At 47.2% G+C, this 19,615-nt stretch overlaps 1 protein-coding gene across 1 annotated transcript in view; it reads right to left on the bottom strand.

The window, feature by feature from the left end:
- Positions 1-16,848, bottom strand: part of RHPN1 (rhophilin Rho GTPase binding protein 1) — a 52,007-nt gene extending 35,159 nt beyond the window's left edge. The window contains exon 1 of the mRNA XM_083624263.1: positions 16,002-16,848. Within this exon, the coding sequence (XP_083480389.1) occupies positions 16,002-16,100 (99 nt within the window). The 5' untranslated portion in view covers positions 16,101-16,848. The remainder of the gene's footprint in view (positions 1-16,001) is intronic.
- Between the last annotated feature and the right edge of the window lie 2,767 nt (positions 16,849-19,615).

The raw sequence follows: 19,615 nt of genomic DNA, 5'->3' as shown, positions 1-19,615 counted from the left end.
GATCACTGCTTTCGCTGCGCAGCGATCCCTCTTGTTGTTCTGGCTTCTGAGATTCAGAATATTTTTTTTCTTGTTTTCCTCCTCCAAAAACTAGGTGCGTCTTATGGTCCGGTGCGTCTTATAGAGCAAAAAACACGGTAACTTTCCAGTGGAGATGGAGACATAGAGACAGGTTTGCTCTGTGCCGGACTTTGGGGCTCTCCTGGAAAGTCTAAGGCGAAGCAACGGAATAATAACAAAAATTTAAAAATAATAATATTTATATTGTGACCATCTGACTGGCTTGCCCCAGCCTCTCTGGGCCTCTTCCAACATAATAAAAACACAGCAAATGTCAACCATTGAAAACTTCCTGATACAGAGCTGCCTTCAGATGTCTGGGGACGCTGATACTTTGAGCTCCTCCATCATGTGCTCAGATGTGAAATTAAAACCATATAGCCAAAAAAAACCTTCCCCATATATCCTGGCTAAGTGCCGTTGCAAGTAACATAACATTTCAATAACCTGGAGAATCTGACCAGAGTTGAAAATGGGCAGAAAAGGCCTTTCTCCTGGGCATAGTCAGCCAATTGGTGCCAAAGAAGGATAGAACTTTCTTTATGTATGCAACAACAGCAGCAAGAATACTTATTGCAAAGTATTGGAAGACACAAGAGCTACCCACCCTGGAAGAGTGGCAGATGAAGGTGACGGATTATATGGAATTGGCGGAAATGACTGGCAGAATCCGAGACCTGGGAGAAGAGTTGGTGGAAGAAGACTGGAAGAAATTTAAAGACTATCTTCAGAAATACTGTAAAATTAATGAATGTTAAAATGATGTTGGATTGAAAATAAGTGGCATTAGCAACAAAGTTAATAAGAATATGCAAAAATGAATTGATAATGGATGAAAATATAGAGTTATAATATGTTAAGATATAGAGTTAAGATAAATGAAAGAGGGTAAGGATTTGCTGATTTGATTATTTAAATGGGAATACAAAAAGGGGAGGTGTGAGGAGGCCAAGGAAATAAGCTAATGAGTTCAAAGTTACAAAAAACGGATTTGTTTTTAATTCTTTTTTAGCTATTTGTCTTTTGTATATTGTACTTTGTATTTTTATTCCTCTTTTTTCTTTTTCATGTATTTTTCTATGTTCTCTTTTTTGTATCTTTTTCTTTTTATATGACCTTTTTTGTTTTGTAAACTTATGTTTTTGTAAAACTTCAATAAATATCTTTTTTTAAAAAAAGAAAGAAAATGGGCAGAAAAGAAATTGGGAGGGGAGTCCAACGCTCCTCTCTGTCTCATGCAACTTTCGAAAATGGGTAAGGTTGCAATTCTGGGCAAGGTTTACTGGGGAGCTGGTTCCCACTGAATCCAGGGGGCTGGTTGTCCAAATAAAGGCTCTGGAATTTGCACACATTGGGAAAGGAAGGGGGTGGGGAGACAAGAGAAGAGACATGGGCTTGTTTTTAAGCGCCCCCACAAAAAAAGAGGCGATTCAGTTTCTCCAGGGCTTGTGGCAATGTGCAACAAAAGCTCTGCCCACGTGAGAGGGGAAGATCTTTTTGTGCCGATGCACGATTCCGGTAAATGACGACACATAGCTCTCGGGATTCCCAGAGGAGCAACGAAAAGGACCTCTGAGCAGGGCGGGTGAGTCAGAGACCCAGCGTGGCAGGCAGACGAGGCCCCACTTTCCTTGCAAGAGCACAAAGGGTCAGCAAGAGCCTTTGCAACACAGCCGAAGGGGGTCAGGATTCCTTTTGGGCCAGGAACAAACTTGTTTCCCGTCCCGTAAAACAAATAAATGGCTCAGATTGTTTAGGGGAGGGAAACATAAGGGTCAGACCAAGTCCAAACCAAAGGCCAGGCAGAACAGGTCTGTCTTGCAGGCCCTGTGGAAAGTTGTCAAGTCCCGCAGGGCCCTAGTCTCTTGTGACAGAGCGTTCCACCACGTCGGGGGCCAGTGCTGAAAAGGCCCTGGCCCTAGTTGAAACCAATCTAACCTTCTTGAGGCTTGGGACCTCCAAACTGTTGTTATTTGTGGACCTTAAGGTCCTCTGTGGGGCATACCAGGAGAGGCGGTCCCGTAGGTACGTGGGTCCTAGGCCAGATGAATGAACTTTGATCTTTTAAAGCACTTAATGGTTAATAATAATTGTTGTTGTTGTTTAGTCATTTAGTCGTGTCCGACTCTTCGTGACCCCATGGACCAGAGCACGCCAGGCACTTCTGTCTTCCACTGCCTCCCGCAGTTTGGTCAGACTCATGTTTGTAGCTTCGAAGACACTATCCAACCATCTCGTCCTCTGTCGTCCCCTTCTCCTTGTGCCCTCCATCTTTCCCAACATCAGGGTCTTTTCCAGGGAGTCTTCTCTTCTCATGAGGTGGCCAAAGTATTGGAGCCTCAGCTTCACGATCTGTCCTTCCAGTGAGCTCTCAGGGCTGATTTCCTTCAGAATGGATAGGTTTGATCTTCTTGCAGTCCATGGGACTCTCAAGAGTCTCCTCCAGCACCATAATTCAAAAGCATCAATTCTTTGGCCATCAGCCTTCTTTATGGTCCAGCTCTCACTTCCATACATCACTACTGGGAAAACCATAGCTTTTACTATACGGACCTTTGTTGGCAAGGTGATGTCTCTACTTTTTAAGATGCTGTCTAGGTTGGTCATTGCTTTCCTCCCAAGAAGCAGGCGTCTCTTAATTTCGTGGCTGCTGTCACCATCTGCAGTGATCATGGAGCCCAAGAAAGTAAAATCTCTCACTGCCTCCATTTTTTCTCCTTCTATTTGCCAGGAAGTGATGGGCCCAGTGGCCATGATCTTCGTTTTTTTGATGTTGAGCTTCAGACCATATTTTGCGCTCTCCTCTTTCACCCTCAATAAAAGGTTTTTTAATTCCTCCTCACTTTCTGCCCTCAAGGTTGTGTCATCTGCATATCTGAGGTTGTTGATATTTCTTCCGGCAATCTTAATTCCGGCTAGGGATTCAACCAGCCCAGCCTTTCGCATGATGAATTCTGCATATAAGTTAAATAAGCAGGGAGACAATATACAGCCTTGCCGTACTCCTTTCCCAATTTTGAACCAATCAGTTGTTCCATATCCAGTTCTAACTGTAGCTTCTTGTCCCACATAGAGATTTCTCAGGAGACAGATGAGGTGATCAGGCACTCCCATTTCTTTAAGAACTTGCCATAGTTTGCTGTGGTCAGCATTGGACCTCAGTGTCTGGGCTGAGCAATGGGGATGGGGATGCTCCTTCAGGTCTACAAAGCCAAAGCCATTGCAGGAAAATACTATTTCCAGGTAAGAATGTAGCATTCATACCACAGCGTGGTGGGAGGGCATTCCACAGGGTGGGTGCCACCACCAAGAAGGCCCTCTGCCTGGTTCCCTGTAACTTGGCTTCTCTCAGTGAGGGAACCGCCAGAAGGCCCTTGGAGCTGGACCTCAGTGTCCGGGTAGAATGATGGGAGTGGAGACGCTCCTTCAGGTATACTGGACCGAGGCCGTTTAGGGCTTTAAAAGTCAGCACCAACACTTTGAATTGGGCTCGGAAACCTACTGGGAGCCAGTGTAGGTCTTTTAGGACTTTGGAATAGCCTGGAACAGCCACTCACTGGCTTTCTAAAGGAGTGGCGACGTATCTTTTATTTTCTTTTGTTTCCGCGACTGCCGGTTCAGGTTGCATATCTTTAAAAGAAAACCAAAAGGCTTCACACACACAACAAAACCAACCCCTGGAAATTTACGAGGCCTGGGTGGGTCATTAAGTTACATGAGCGGAGCGGAGCAGCGAAATTTATTGCCTCTGAGAGAGGAGGATTAGGAAGGCGATCTATAAAGGAGCAGCAAGGCTTCTCCGAGCCCCAGTGAAACACACCACCAAACGGTCTTATTGTATCTGGCGGGCTCCGTGCAAGGAGAGAAGGGGTCAAAATCCAGAACTGCTGCAAAGGAACGGGCAAGCTAAGGGCGAGCTATTGTCCGGCACGAAATAGGAGAGCCCAGCCTTGCGGCAGGACGATGACAGAGCAGCAAAATAGGAAAACGGTTCTGTACAAAAAGTGGCGACAGCTGTTTTATTCCAGGCGCCCCGAACCGGAGTTCAGTTTCCACTTGTGGACTTTGGACCTCTGACCAATGGAAGGTTCTCAGGAAATGACCCGAGCACATGCCCCAGAACAGTCTGCCTCCTGGTCCCATGCAAACATCACGCAAACGCACACCTCAATTCAGGAGCTCAACTGCCTTCTTTTAAATGCTATGCTAGGTAAAGGGACCCCTGACCATTAGGTCCAGTCGTGGCTGACTCTGGGGTTGCGGCGCTCATCTCGCTTTATTGGCCGAGGGAGCTGGCGTACAGCTTCCAGGTCATGTGGCCAGCATGACTAAGCCGCTTCTGGCAAACCAGAGCAGCGCACGGAAACGCCGTTTACCTTCCCGTCGGAGCGGTGCCTATTTATCTACTTGCACTTTGACGTGGTTTCGAACTGTTAAGTAGGCAGGAGCAGGGACCGAGCAACTGGAGCTCACCCCATCGCAGGGATTCGAACCGCCGACCTTCTGATGGCAAGTCCTAGGCTCTGTGGTTTAACCCACAGCGCCACCAGTGTCCCTAAATGCTATGCTACTTAGCCCTTGAAGACTTTATTTGCTCCCATTGCCCCATATCCATTAACTCCAAATTCCTTTTCATAAAATCCCATGAAATATTATCAAAAGCCTTTTCTGCGTCAAGAATCACTAATGCTGCTTGCTTATCATTCCTGGTCTCTGTTGATGTTTAGTCATTTAGTCGTGTCCGACTCCTCGTGACCCCATGGACCAGAGCACGCCAGGCCCTCCTGTCTTCCACTGCCTCCCACAGTTTGGTCAAACTCATGCTGGTAGCTTCAAGAACATTGTCCAACCATCTCATTGATCGTACGCAAGCGTGCTTGCCTCATTTTTAGTAGTTCATTTAAGCCAGGCTTTCCAAAAAGTTTTGGACTACAGTTCCCATCATCCCTGACCACTGCTCCTGCTAGTTAGGGATGATGGGAGTTGTAGTCCAAAAACAGCTGGAGACCCAAGTCTGGGACACCCTGACTTAAGTCATCTTAAAGCGGGTTTTTGAACTGTGTGAGGTGGTTTTAGCAGCACGATCCTGCGCAGCAAGATTACAGGGGTAATAATTAGGAATGTCAGAAACTGACCTCTTTCCCAAGTCAAACCATTGGTCCATCTTGTTCAGGATTGCCCACACTGACTGACAGCAGCTCTCCAGGGTTTTCATCGAAATCTCAATTTTCTAGCCTTTCCAGGTAGAGCAGGAAATGTCTGGAGAACTGCTTCCAATCCACAGTACAGTCGTACCTCGGAAGTCGAGCGGAATCTGTTCCGGAAGTCTGTTCGACTTCCAAAACGTTCGGAAACCAAGGCGTGGCTTCTGATTGGCTCCAGGAAGCTCCTGCAGCCAATCGGAAGCCGCGGGACCCCTGTCGGACGTTCGGGTTCCAAAGAACGTTTCTAGGGAGTCTTCTCTTCTCCTGAGGTGGCCAAAGTCTTGGAGCCTCAGCTTCAGGATCTGTCCTTCCAGTGAGCACTCAGGGCTGATTTCCTTAAGAATGGATACGTTTGATCTTCTTGCAGTCCATGCAAGACTCTCAAGAGTCTCCTCCTCAAAACAGGAGGGCCTGGCGTGCTCTGGTCCAGGGGGTCACGAAGAGTCGGACACGACTAAACGACTAAACACACAGATCTTTTAAAATGTGATCTGCATGAGGCCCCAGGAAGCGATCTGTTAAGGACTTTTTAAGAGCAGGTTCTCTCACTTTGGGGTTGAGGTGGTGGAGAAATGGGCCAGCTGCTCATTGGAGAAGGAAACCTAGCTAGCAAAGGCCACAATTCCTACTAGAGATAAGCGCAATTGCTATTTAAAACTCTGCAAGTACCCGGCAGTTAAGCCTGATATCCTTTCACTTTTTAGCCCTCTCCCTCGATTGCAGTTTCTAAAATATGTCACAATGCACTTCATTGTACCCAGTTTTTTGTGGGGGGTGTTTTTTTCTGCAGACTAAAACAGGATCCGGCCATTAAGGTGAAATTCTCCCACACAGAAACCTTTTCAGAGAAGAAGAAAAGCAAAACTAGCGAATTAAGACTAATATGAAATTAGTCTGACAACTGGCTGCAGAAAGCAGGGCTTACCACATCTGCGGAACTCCCTGCTCAAGGAGACCTGACAGTTTTTCTTTTACAAAATCTCAAAAAAGAAGACATTTTTGAGCTATTTTGAGCTATTTCCCCCCCTGAAAACAATAATTGGGAATACAGTCTTAGAAATGGATTTATTTCACAAACTTTCTTACAAATAGTCAAAATAGTGACCAAACACAATAATTTAATTACTACAGAAACTGGTTGACAAGAATTACCACCCCACTGTGGCCTCTTTGAGATAAAGAGCTTTTATGGGATATCAGAAAAACTCAAGTTGTCCTATGCAAAGAGTACAGTATTCCTGGGACTAACAAGTCATGTTCCTTCCTATTAGTAACACAGCCAATACAGATCAGCTGTGGGTTGCAAAAAAAGGGTTTATTCTTAGCACTTGACTCCATGGTTTTTTGTCTATGAGAGTAGCCAAAACCTGAAGCTGTGCTGAATTTTTGAGCTATTTTTTAATGAAATTTGGCAATATCTACATTTGGGTTGCCGTACATCCGGGTTTTCCCCGACATTTTTGCAATTTCCGCCCGGACACTGTTTCCGATGACCAGATCCTGGCTACGTCCGGGATACTGCAGACGTATGGAAACCCTACCCACTGTCTCCCACTGGCAGAAGAAACATTGCTCGGACTCGCAACACTTTTTTTTTTTTTGGCCAAAGGCTTTAATGTGTAAGTCACTGTGTTTGCCACACATTTCGGTCAATGGGTGCAGGAGAGGGCTAGGTGTGTAATAAACAAAATTTGCCCTTATTCCCTTATGGGGGACACAAGAGCCCTTGTAGAGTCCTTTGTAGGTTCTCCATCGGTAGGAGAAAATAACAGAGGCCAGTCAGAGAATATTGAGAAGCAAAGCAGCTAGTAAGCTTGATCTTTATTCCACTATTGCAACAGGGCGCCCCCTCACAGACAGGAGAAAGGAGGAGGACCCAGAACCAAGGTGTGTCTGCCCTTACATAGACATTTTAAATTGCCCTCCCTAGAGTTCAAGACCACCCCAAGATACATCATACCTACATCGCAGAAAAGGCGGTCTACAACAGAAATCTGAGTGCATTGTTTATCTCCTGTCTGGCAGGTTACCTGTTAATGCTTATTTGATTGGATACCCTGGGGAGCCTGGCCAGTCTTTTGTAATGATAAATACTTAGTTCCTGAGCCAGGGTGCAGGCTCACACCCTACTCATATCTTAAATGTGCCCTTAAGACAGGATTTGTGAGGAAAGAGACACTGGGGAAGTTTCCCACTTTGGCCTTGCAGAGAAATATTTGAGGTCAATTTGTTCAAGACATTTTTTCTGTGGGGTTTCAGACATGTGGTTTATATATTTATGTACGTGTTTGCTTGGTACATCCATGAACATTTTTTACCTATCTAAGACCTTAAAATTCTTATAACAGGTGCTTGCTCAAGCGCAAGCAAGGTACCGTATTTTTTGCTCTATAAGACTCGCTTTTTCCCTCCTAAAAAGTAAGGGGAAATGTGTGTGCGTCTTATGGAGCGAATGCAGACTGCGCAGCTATCCCACAAGCCAGAACAGCAAGAGGGATCGCTGCTTTCACTGCGCAGCGATTCCTCTTGCTGTTCTGACTTCTGAGATTCAGAATATTTGTTTTCTTGTTTTCCTCCTCCAAAAACTAGGTGCCTCTTGTGGTCCGGTGCGTCTTATAGAGCAAAAAATACGGTATTTCCCCAATACCTAACACCCCACAGAAGAAGTGCCACATGGAGCAAGCCTGTTTTCTGCTGCTCTGCAGGGCAGGACCTGAACCCATGGCTTCAATTTACTAGAAAGGAGACTCCAACGAAACATTAGGAACAACTTTTTGACAGCAAAAGAGCCGTTCGACAGGGGAACAGGCTTCCCTTGGGATGTTGTGGACTTTCCCTCCCTGGAAATTTTTTAGCAGAGGTTGCGTGGCCTCACGGATGAGATCCCTGCATTGCAAAGGGGTTGGACTAGATGAACGCTGGGGGTCCCCCTTCCGACTTTACGATTTCTGGACAGCCACTGGTTCCTGACCCCCAAGCTAAAAGAACCACAGCTCAGAGCTCACAAATGGACCGATGAGAGGAGAAGCCCAGTCTGTGTCTGTTCCCAACCTGGAAAAACAAGAGCTAGCTTGTGGCAGGCAGAGAGCCAAGATGGAGAAACGTGCAGAGGAAACAGATGTATTAAGGCCTCGGTGACAAAACAGCGTTATCCAGCCAGGGAGATAACGGTAATGGGCCCTATCACAAGTCCCCCACTCCACTTGTTGGAGTCTCCATAGCAACCCTATCTGAACCACAATGCATGCAATCTGGCCGGCTGCAGCCGCTGCCTCCATCCCTCTTATATGTGCATGCAAGGATCGTATCTTCCACTGCAGCTTTTGAAATGTGAAATGCCCTTTAAAATCTATCTATCTATCTATCTATCTATCTATCTATCTATCTATCTCGGAAGGACTGGAAGATTTCCTTATATTTGCATGCACAATGCAAATAAATAATAATACTTTCACCTTGCCAACAAAGGTCCGTATAGTTAAAGCTGCGGTTTTCCCAGTAGTGATGTATGGAAGTGAGAGCTGGACCATAAAGAAGGCTGATGGCCGAAGAATTGATGCTTTTGAATTCTGGTGCGGGAGGAGACTCTTGAGAGTCCCATGGACTGCAAGAAGATCAAACCTCTCCATTCTGAAGGAAATCAGCCCTGAGTGCTCACTGGAAGGACGGATCCTGAAGCTGAGGCTCCAAGACTTTGGCCACCTCATGAGAAGAGAAGACTCCCTGGAAAAGACCCTGATGTTGGGAGGGCACAAGGAGAAGGGGACGACAGAGGACGAGATAGTTGGATAGTGTCTTCGAAGCTACAAACATGAGTCTGACCAAAGTGCGGGAGGTAGTGGAAGACAGGAATGCCTGGCGTGCTCTGGTCCAGGGGGTCACGAAGAGTCGGACACGACTAAATGACTAAACAACAAAAACCGCGCACATCTGGCTTGGTTTCCCCATCTGCTCTGAGCCGCTCATAGAACATACTAAAACGTCAAAGATTAGAAACTTCCCAACACAGGGCCGCCTTCAGTTGTCTTCTAAAAGTCACATATAGTTGTTTCTTTCAAACTGAGTGGCCTTCCGCCTTTTTAAGATCCGACCGCCCAGTCTGCAACAACGGGGTTTGGCTTCAGATTCGCACCCGCAAAACAAAACGAGGAAAGACGACAACAGCTTTTCTGTTATGCAAGATGCAGTCCACTTGCGAATCTTCAAACTCCTTCGAGAGGATTTGATGATTTGTTTCGAAAGAAATCATTTCCTGCATTGCAGGGGCGCTGGGGGGTGGATTAGATTATCCTTGGGGGTCCCTTTCAACTCTGCAAAACTATGATTCTATTGATTTTTTTCCACCTAGCACAGGAAAAGGCTTCAGGACTCATACTTCACTAAGCTTGGGTACTTTCCCTGAATTTTCTTCAACTCCCGTAATACTGACAGTCGGTATGGCACAGCAGTTATCAGTGTCAGACTAGGACCTGGGGGGACCCGGGTTCGAATCCCACAGCCTGCCATGAAACTCACTGGGTGGCCTCAGGTCAGTCGCTGCCTCACAGCCTAACCTACCTCACAAGGTTGTTGTGGGGAATAAATGAGGAAGGGGAAATCCAGGTACACTACCTAGAGCTCCTTGGAGAAAAAGGCGGGATATAATTCAGTAAATTATAACGTCCCGCAAAGGAGCTTAAGGTCCATGAATAACCATAGTTTAGAGGTCCCGGGCCCTAAGGGAGCCAGACTATCCTCCACCAGGGCCAGGGCCTTCTCAGTGATGGCTCCAACCTGGTGGAATGCTCTGTCGCATGAGACCAGGGCCCTTCAGGATTTAACCTCCTTCCGTCAGGGCGGTAAGACAGAGCTATTCCACCTGGCCTTTAATTTGAATTCAGTCCGATCTTTTATTCCCCTTCCTTCCCTCCCTCTCCCCTTTTATGAAGATCACCCGTTCTGAGACCCCACAGCTAATTCTCCCCTGGCCTCCTCGCTGGCCCAAGCAGGACCAATTCAGCCAGCTAGCCCTGGGGATTATCTAATGCTTATTTCCCCTAATTTTTTGAATTTTATTGTTATTCATGTTTTTATACTGTATTTTATGCTGCTTTTATAATTAAGTGTTTTAAATTTGTTGTTAGCTGCCCTGAGCCCGGTTTTTGAACCGGAAAGGGCGGGGTATAAATAAAAAATTATTATTATTATTATTGGACAGGAAACCCCGCCATCCTTTCATCAACACCTGGTGCTCCTTGGGCAGTGGATTCCAATTCATTTTCATGACTGCCTAGATGCAGATCTCATGGGAAGGCGAGTCAAAACACTGCAAGCCTGCATGCGTGATCTCAGTATGTGTGTGGCATTTGCAAAGCCTTTGACATATCCTATCAGCCCTTGTCCCCAATCACAGCAATGCAGCCACTCACAATCATCTCTTGCCTCTCTCTCCCCTGCAAGTTCCATGGGTCCTTGTGACCTTCTGCCTTTTCTTCCTTGCGTTATTATTCCCCGAAACAGCAACTGCGCCCGATACCAACCGGAAAACAAAACACGCAAGTGAATAATCTGATTCCCCACGAGCCTTCTGTGGGTTTTTTTAAACGGAAAGGGCCTGAGAGACAAGTCGCCTTGCAAGTCCAGGCAGGTTCATGGATTCAACCAACACCGTTCACTGCTAAGGCAGGAAATATTAAAGCACCCGGATGGGTTGCCGAGGGCTGCGTGAACTTGTGTGTGCTTCTCTCCTTGTAATTTCTGCTTGAGTCACCAGGGAACAAGTTAAAAAAAAAAAAATCTAACGTAAACCAGTTGGGAGACAACATCAGCCGCCGCCACTAAACCAACAGGTTGGTGACTTAGGGAAATGTTAGCTCTGAAAATTGTCTTAAGTTACTTGTGTTTTCGTAATTGCCAGTAGCTGGAGAAACTCTGAATTTGGAACACACCCAAAATCCCACCGGAGGCATGTTACGTATACTGAAAAGTTATTCCTGTTTGGAGCGTTTCCTTTAGATTTTGTCCACCTGCTGTTAAGAAAGTTGGCAATATAAACAGTAAACAAACATGTAGCTGATACAGGAATCATGGAAGCTGACATTTTTTTGGTCCATCTAGTACAATATAGTTGTACCTTGGAAGTCAAATGTCTTGTGAGTTGAACGTTTCGGCTCCCGGACGCTGCAAAGCCGGGAGTGAGTGTTCCAGTTTGTGAACATTCTTTGGAACCTGAACGTCCGACGGGGGTTTTGCGGCTTCCGATTGGCTGCAGGAACTTCCTGGAGCCAATCAGAAGCCGCGCCTTGGTTGCCAAACGTTTTGGAAGTCGAACAGACTTCCGGAACAGATTCCGTTCGACTTCCGAGGTACGACTGTACAGTGGATTGGAAGCAGTTCTCCAGACATTTCCTGCTTTACCTGGAAATGCTAGAAAATTGAGATTTCGATGAAAACCCTGGAGAGCTGCTGCCAATCAGTGTGGGCAATCCTGAACAAGATGGACCAATGGTTTGACTTGGGAAAGAGGTCAGTTTCCGACGTTCCTAATTATTACCCCTCTGTAATCTTGCTGCGCAGGATCGTGCTGCTAAAACCACTTCACACAATTCAAAAACCCGCTTTAAGATGACTTAAGTCACGATTTCCCAAACTTAGGTCTCCAGCTGTCTTTGGACTACAACTCCCATCATCCCTAACTAGCAGGAGCAGTGGTCAGGGATGATGGGAACTGTAGTCCCAAAACAACTTTTGGGAAAGCCTAGCTTAAATGAACCACTAAAAATGAGGCAAGCATGCTTGTGTATAATAATAATAATAATAATAATAATAATTTATTTATACCCCGCCCATCTGGCTGGCCTTTTCCAGCCACTCTAGGCGGCTTCCAACCAAATATTAAAATACAGTAAGGCATCAAACCTTAAAAGCTTCCCTAAAGAGGGATGCCTTCAGATGTGTTCCAAAAGTTTGGTAGTTGTTGTTCTCTTTGACATCTGCTGGGAGGGCGTTCCACAGGGTGGGTGCCACCACCAAGAAGGCCCTCTGCCTGGTTCCCTCTAACTTGGCGGGAACCGCCAGAAGGCCCTTGGCGCTGGACCTCCGTGTCCGGGTAGAACGATTGGGGTGGAGATGCTCCTTCAGATATATTGGACCGAGGCCGTTTAGGGCTTTAAAGGTCAGCACCAACACTTTGAATTGTGCTCAGAAATGTACTGGGAGCCAATATAGGTCTTTCAAGACCGGTGTTATGTGGTCTCGGTGGCCACTCCCAGTCACCAGTCTAGCTGCTGCATTCTGGATTAATTGCAGTTTCCAAGTCACCTTCAAAAGTAGCCCCACGTAGAGCGCATTGCAGTAGTCCAAGCAAGAGATAACCAGAGCATGCACCACTCCGGTGAGACAGTCTGCGGGCAGGTAGGGTCTCAGCCTGCGTACCAGGTGGATCATTGTGGAACCAGGGTTGACGGCAGCTCCCTGTCCGAGTGCACCAAATGCAGCCTTGCCTCTGGGTCATGCACAATGTCTTCCCCCGACATGCTAAGAAAGGGTTTGCAGAGAGGTACAGCCGTACAGGGAAGGGGAGGAAAGCATCACTGCAGGGAATGAAGGTGGCAGAAGCCAGGAAGGAGAGAATACAGTTCTCAGAAATGAATCTGACGCAGCAAACGTGGCCACGGAAAGTGATTTTCCCCGTGCATGTATGTCAGCAAATGTAAAGAAGAAGAAGTATGCATGCCAATAACCAGACAGAGAAAGCAAAATAGGCACCCTTGGAATTTCCAAAAGCTGTTTGGAAGCCAAGCATTAAGCAACGTGTTTACAAGTGGAACCATGGAATGAGAGGAAGAGGATGGCCTCCGTGGCCTTTCCCACCAGGCTTCAACCCACACGGGCCTCCCGGGTAGCTGGGTTGCAGTTCTGAAGCCATTTGCTTCGCCAAACCAGAAACTTCCTCTTGGAGAGCCCGGCCACAGACCAGCCATGTGCACCTCACTCTTTTTTTTTTTTTGGCCGGGACTCTTTTATTAACAGACACAAATCGCTGCCAAAAACACAGCCGTCACCCAGCCTGAGGAAAGAAACTCTAGCACAAAACATTAGCCTAAGCCAGTTGGAGAGGGATCAGAGGGCGGCAGAGAGACAGAAAGAGAGAGAGAGAAGGAGAAGGACTGTGGGTTTCACTTTAAAGCATAACTAATTTGGAGCTGCTCACTGGAAGGACAGATCCTGAAGCTGAGGCTCCAAGACTTTGGCCACCTCATGAGAAGAGAAGACTCCCTGGAAAAGGCCCTGATGTTGGGAAAGATTGAGGGCACAGGGAGAAGGGGACGACAGGGGGCGAGATGGTGGGACAGTGTTCTCGAAGAGACCAACATGAGTTTGACCAAACTGCGGGAGGCAGCGGAAGACAGGAGTGCCTGGCGTGCTCTGGTCCACGAAGAGTCGGACACGACTAAACGACTAAACAACAACAATTTGGAGCTGCGGGGACACGGGTGGCGCTGTGGGTTAAACCACAGAGCCTAGGACTTGCCGATCAGAAGGTTGGTGGTTTGAATCCCCGCGCCGGGTTGAGCTCCCATTGCTCAGTCCCAGCTCCTGCCAACCTGGCAGTTTGAAAGCACGTCAAAGTGCAAGTAGATAAATAGGTACCACTCCAGCGGGAAGGTAAACGGTGTTTCCGTGCGCTGCTCTGGTTCGCCAGAAGCGGCTTAGTCCTGCTGGCCACATGACCCAGAAGCTGTACGCCAGCTCCCTCGGCCAGTAAAGCGAGATGAGCGCCGCAACCCCAGAGTTGGTCACGACTGGACCTAATGGTCAGGGGTCCCTTTACGTTTACCTTTAATTTGGAGCTGGAGCTGGCTTGAAGCAGGAGAAGCTGCCTTCCAGCAAGTCAAACCTGGGTTCAATTGAGTTCAGTGCTGTCTACACAGATGGGCAGCTGAATAGGGTTCCAGGCAGGTGGGATTCCCAAATCTCGCTGGAGATGCCAGAGAACGGAACTGGGAGAGTCTGAATGCTTCGCAGAGTCATTGCCACTGAGCTATACCTTTCCCGTACAGGTGCGCTTGGGTCACACTTCATTTGCCACATCTTGATTTACCACTGCCGCAAAATGCTGCAGCGAGGGTCCTCACGGGGTCCCTGCCATGGGAGCATATTCACCCAGTGCTTTACCAGTTGCACTGGCTCCCGGTGGAGTAGCGGGTCAGGTTCAAGGTGCTGGTTTTGACCTTTAAAGCCCTTTGTGGCTTAGGGCCCTCGTATCTACGGGACCGCCTCTCCTGGTATGCCCCGCAGAGGACCTTAAGGTCCATGAATAACCACAGTTTAGAGGTCCTGGGCCCTAAGGAAGTCAGACTATCCTCCACCAGGGCCAGGGCCTTTTCAGTGATGGCTCCGACCTGGTGGAATGCTCTGTCCCACGAGACCAGGGCCCTGCAGGATTTAACTTCCTTCCGCAGGGCCTGTAAGACAGAGCTATTCCGCATGGCCTTTAATTTGAATTCAGCCTGATCTTTTATTTCCCTTCTCTTCCCTCCCCCTCTCCTTTTATGAAGATCACCTGCTCTGAGACCCCACAGCTAATTCTCCCCTGGCCTCCTCGCTGGCCCAAGTAGGACCAATTCAGCCAGCTAGCCCTGGGGATTATCTAATTGATTTTTGAATTTTATTTTTATTCGTGTTTTTATACTGCTTTGATAATTAAGTGTTTTAAAGTGTTTTAAATTTGTTGTGAGCCCGGTTTTTGAACCGGGAAGGGCGGGGTATAAATAAAAATAAATTATTATTATTATTATTATTATTATTATTATTATTATTATTATTTCTGGTAGGTGGGTTTTGCAGAGCTCACTCCCCCTCTTCTCTCACTTCCTGGGGACTTGAACCTCCTGGCTCTCAGTCCCACTTCCCTCCAAGCCATCTCCCCACATCTTGTGCTTTATCCACTGCAAAGTAGGTTGCAAAACGCATTGAGCAAGGTTAACATCCAGTCTGCGTTAAACAACTATTTGACTTTTAGAAGACATCTGAAGGAAGCCCTGTTCAGGGAAGTTTTTAATGGTTGACGTTACACTGTGTTTTTAATGTTCTGTTGGGAGCCGCCCAGAGTGGCTGGGGCAACCCCGTCAGATAGGCAACATATATATAATAAGATTATTATTATTCTATCCCAGGTCCAATTTTAAAACTGATTTTTGTATTTCAATTATTAATCGCTTATCTAACCAAAAAGCAAACACAACTTACGATATAATATCAAAATTAAAATCAATATAAAACTAAAGCTGGACAGAAGCTAAAAACATTCGGAAACACAGAAGGAGGTCTGATAAAACCCACCTACTAAAAGAGGCCACAATATCTAAAGCTCTTTCAGTTAAAGGCCAAGAGGCTGAAAAGAAATGCTTTCGACGGGTGCCAAAAAGTAACCAGGGACGACACCAGACATGCCTCCCTAGCATTCCAGAAGCAGGGAGCCACCACCGAAAAGGCCCCGTTCGCACGTTCCACACCACCCTCAGCAAAGGCGCCTAGAGAAGGACCTCATTTGTGCAAAGCCCTGGCATTTCATAGGAAGAACCGGCAACATTATATGAGAAGTGACTGTGGATCTTGAACGACACATCAAATAAACAAAGGTACCCAATACAAGCACACAGTGGGCAATGAGAATACCCGGCTCTGCCACCCACTCCCAGGCCGGTCGGTGGCAATGCCAGCCCGTCGCACCCGTCCCCTCACCCCACAGCTCACCTTCCGCACGCTGCCCCCGTCGCAGGGCAGCAGCAGGAGGGGGAGCCCTCTGTCGGCGTCCGCTTCCCCTCCGGGGGGGCTCTCTTCTTCTGGGATCATAACGGCCGGCCGGTGGGCATCTGTCGGGCAGCCGCAGGTGTGCCACAGCTCTGGGTTGCGATCCTGGCAAAGCTCACCGGCTCAGGATGCTGCGAGGTCTTCTGCAGAACCTGGACATCTCCCCGCAGCGCCTTAACTCCCCAGGGCCGGATCCTGAGGGCTCCTCACTGGGAGACACACACACCAGCTTCGTTCAGGTGCTTCTAAGCACCTGCTTGCCTTTTCAGGCGTGTGCCCACCTGTCGGATCCAAATTCTTTCTCAGAATCTACAGGCTGGCGGGGGCAGAGATCTACCTTGAGCTGTTTCCTGTGCAAGATTTACCTGCGGGATCTTGCATGGGTCCTCAACGCCTGTCTGAAAGGGGGTGTCTTCTCTAGTCTTGCACCCCCACTCTGTGCCCTAAGACACACCCCTTTGATTCACCACCTGTATAGCCTGGAAATCTCCAAAATCCTGAGCACCTGTTTCCGGATCTCCACCTGGGGGGGTCCAAATCTCTCAAAAGGAGGCTGGGGTGTGTTTTTTGGGGGGAGCCCCTAGCTACCCTTCCCTCCCTCTTGCACCCAGATGCTCCCCCTAAGAAGATGGGGGGAAGATGTGTCCCTGGTCCCCCTTTCCTTAGCCCCCAAACCTCTTTGAAAAATAAAAATAAAAAGCAGAGTGAAGGCTGAGTCTGCTGCTCCTGCCGCCGTCGCCGCCACTTTGGGATCCCCAAAGACAATAATCACATTCAGGCTTTTGCAACTCAGATCAGCAGCGGAGAGCAAGGGAGGAGCCCCCGGCCAATAGGGAAGCGCAGGGTCCTGGAATGGCAGGGCGCTTAGCCACTAGGGAGTAAGAGTCCTGGGAAAGTGGGCGGGGCTTTCCTTCCGGCACCGCCCACCCACCTCTACACTTTTCTTTTTTTCCTCCTTTTCTGAATGATTGAAGGGAAAGGCGGGGAGGAGCCGAGCGAGGCGGTCGCCCGTGGCAACCGTGGGAATTAGAACGCGGGTGACGTCACGGGGAGGCGGTGCCCCGAGGGGGAGGGAAAAAAAGGAGTTTTGCAAAAACTTCATCTTCTGCAAGGCGGGGGGGGGGGGTTCATTCCGGGGAGCCATGCGCGGCCCCCGCTCGCAAGCGAAGTTTTCAAATTCCAATTTTTTTTAAAAAATGTAAATAACCTCTTGCAAATTTGCACGAGGGAATTTTTTAAATCCCAGTTTGAAAAGTTTTAAAAATTATTTTTAAATATCTATCTCTTGCAAATCTAGCCGAATGAGATTTTTAAACGCGAGAAGGGACAGCCCTCTAAAAACTTTTTTTCTTCTTCAAATAATCTCTTGCAAATTTACATGCGTGGAGTTTTAAAATCCGGAATTGGAGGTCTTTTTCTTTCTTTCTTAATGCAAACAATCGCTTGTACATTAACACGCGTGGAGCTTTTAAATCCGTTATTGGAGAGATCTTTTTAAATGCAAATAATCTCTTGCGAATTTACGCGCGTGAAGCATTCAAATACAGAACTGGAGAGTTCCTTTTTTAAAAAAATGTAAATAATCTCTTGCAAACTTAATCCAGAATGCAATGACCTCTTGCAAAACTTAATCCATACCAGATTGAGGCTAAAACTATCAAGAGCGTGTCCCCTGCTGTGCTCCCCCCGCTCCTGTCTTTAAGCGACAGTTGTGGCTACTGAAAGCTCCTTGAGGATCAGCAGCAGCCGCATGCCTAGTTGCTCGAGAGTAGACCTCAGCGATCTTCAAAAAAACGAAGATCATGACCACTGGACCCATCACCTCCTGGCAAATAGAAGGGGAAGAAATGGAGGCAGTGAGAGATTTTACTTTCTTGGGCTCCATGATCACTGCAGATGGTGACAGCAGTCATGGAATTAAAAGATGCCTGCTTCTTGGGAGAAAAGCAATGACAAACCTGGACAGCATCTTAAAAAGCAGAGACATCACCTTGACGACAAAAGCCCGTATAGTTCAAGCTATGGTTTTCCCAGTAGTGATGTATGGAAGTGAGAGCTGGACCATAAAGAAGGCTGATGGCCGAAGAATTGATGCTTTTGAATTCTGGTGCTGGAGGAGACTCTTGAGAGTCCCATGGACTGCAAGAAGATCAAACCTCTCCATTCTGAAGGAAATCAGCCCTGAGTGCTCACTGGAAGGACAGATCCTGAAGCTGAGGCTCCAATACTTTGGCCACCTCATGAGAAGAGAAGACTCCCTGGAAAAGACCCTGATGTTGGGAAAGATGGAGGGCACAAGGAGAAGGGGACGACAGAGGACAAGATGGTGGGACAGTGTTCTCGAAGCTACCATCATGAGTTTGACCAAACTGGGGGAGGCAGTGGAAGACAGGAGTGCCTGGCGTGCTCTGGTCCAGGGGGTCACGAAGAGTCGGACACGACTAAACAACTAAACAACAACAACAAGAAGACCTCAACGGAGCGCGCTTCCGAATAAGACGTGCCTACTGCATAGGATCAAGTCTGGATGGGGCGCGAGCTACTTGCAACATAGTGCCCGGGCTCTCCTTGGAAAGTGCAAAAACCAGGGGAGCGAAAGAGGCGGTAGTTCAACCGGTAGCGTCCAGCCAGGTATATCTGCACCTGTTGGATTTCTGCCTGGCAAATTGGCAATCACAACCATTAAAACAACATAAATGCCACATGGGAGCTGGGTTTGCTTATTGTTGCTTGTTTTTGTTTTTTTTTTAAATAATTTTTATTAACTGGCCAATCACATCAAATTAAATCACATCACATAAATTCCGAATTACAAAGCCAAATTTTAAATTTTGTTGGGGGGACCCATACTTCAAGATCCAAAGGGGAATTCTGATCATCTTCTTGCTGCTGCGTTAATGTCCAAATCAGTCCAAATCAGTCCAGACAGAGTTCGTAATTCTATCCCATCTTATCTTGCTGTTTCCACATCACATCTTGTTCATATATTTTCTCTTTTTTCTTTATGATCTCTTCCGATAGTCTCCTTAAGCCGATAAACACCAATAGTAATAATAGTCCTGTGTGAATTTTCCGTTCTTCCAATCCTCAAATCGAGATGGTTTCCATATATCATCTCCTTCATAGATAACATCGCTCTTTCCATCATAATCTTACGAAACTGTCGCTCTTAAGTCCCACTGAGGAGTTTAATCCACAATATATAAACAGCTTTGTTTCTCTCTTTCTCCTCCCAGACTCAAGAGCTCCGACAGAGCTTCCCAAAATGGTGACGGCATTTTTAACTGCGTCATTCCAAAGCTCTTATACCTTCCAGGCTCTTCTTGAAACATGCTTTGGTTCGAAAGTTTATCTCCACACAGCCTTAAATCCACAGCTTAAGTCCTTAAAACGACATTTCTGACTCATAAGGGGAGGGGATTCTTGTTTAATCACATAGAAAAGGAAAGGAAAGGTTTTTTCCCCCCTCCCCCATCAGTCATTTGCCGTACCGTATCTTGACGTATCTTCTCATGTTTTATTCTTGTCTTGTTTTATCAGAGATCTCTTCTGTCAGC

The sequence above is a fragment of the Podarcis filfolensis genome, assembly GCF_964270895.1.
Source record: "Podarcis filfolensis genome assembly, chromosome: 7".
NCBI lineage: Eukaryota > Metazoa > Chordata > Lepidosauria > Squamata > Lacertidae > Podarcis > Podarcis filfolensis.
This window is presented reverse-complemented; position numbering and strand designations above follow the sequence as displayed.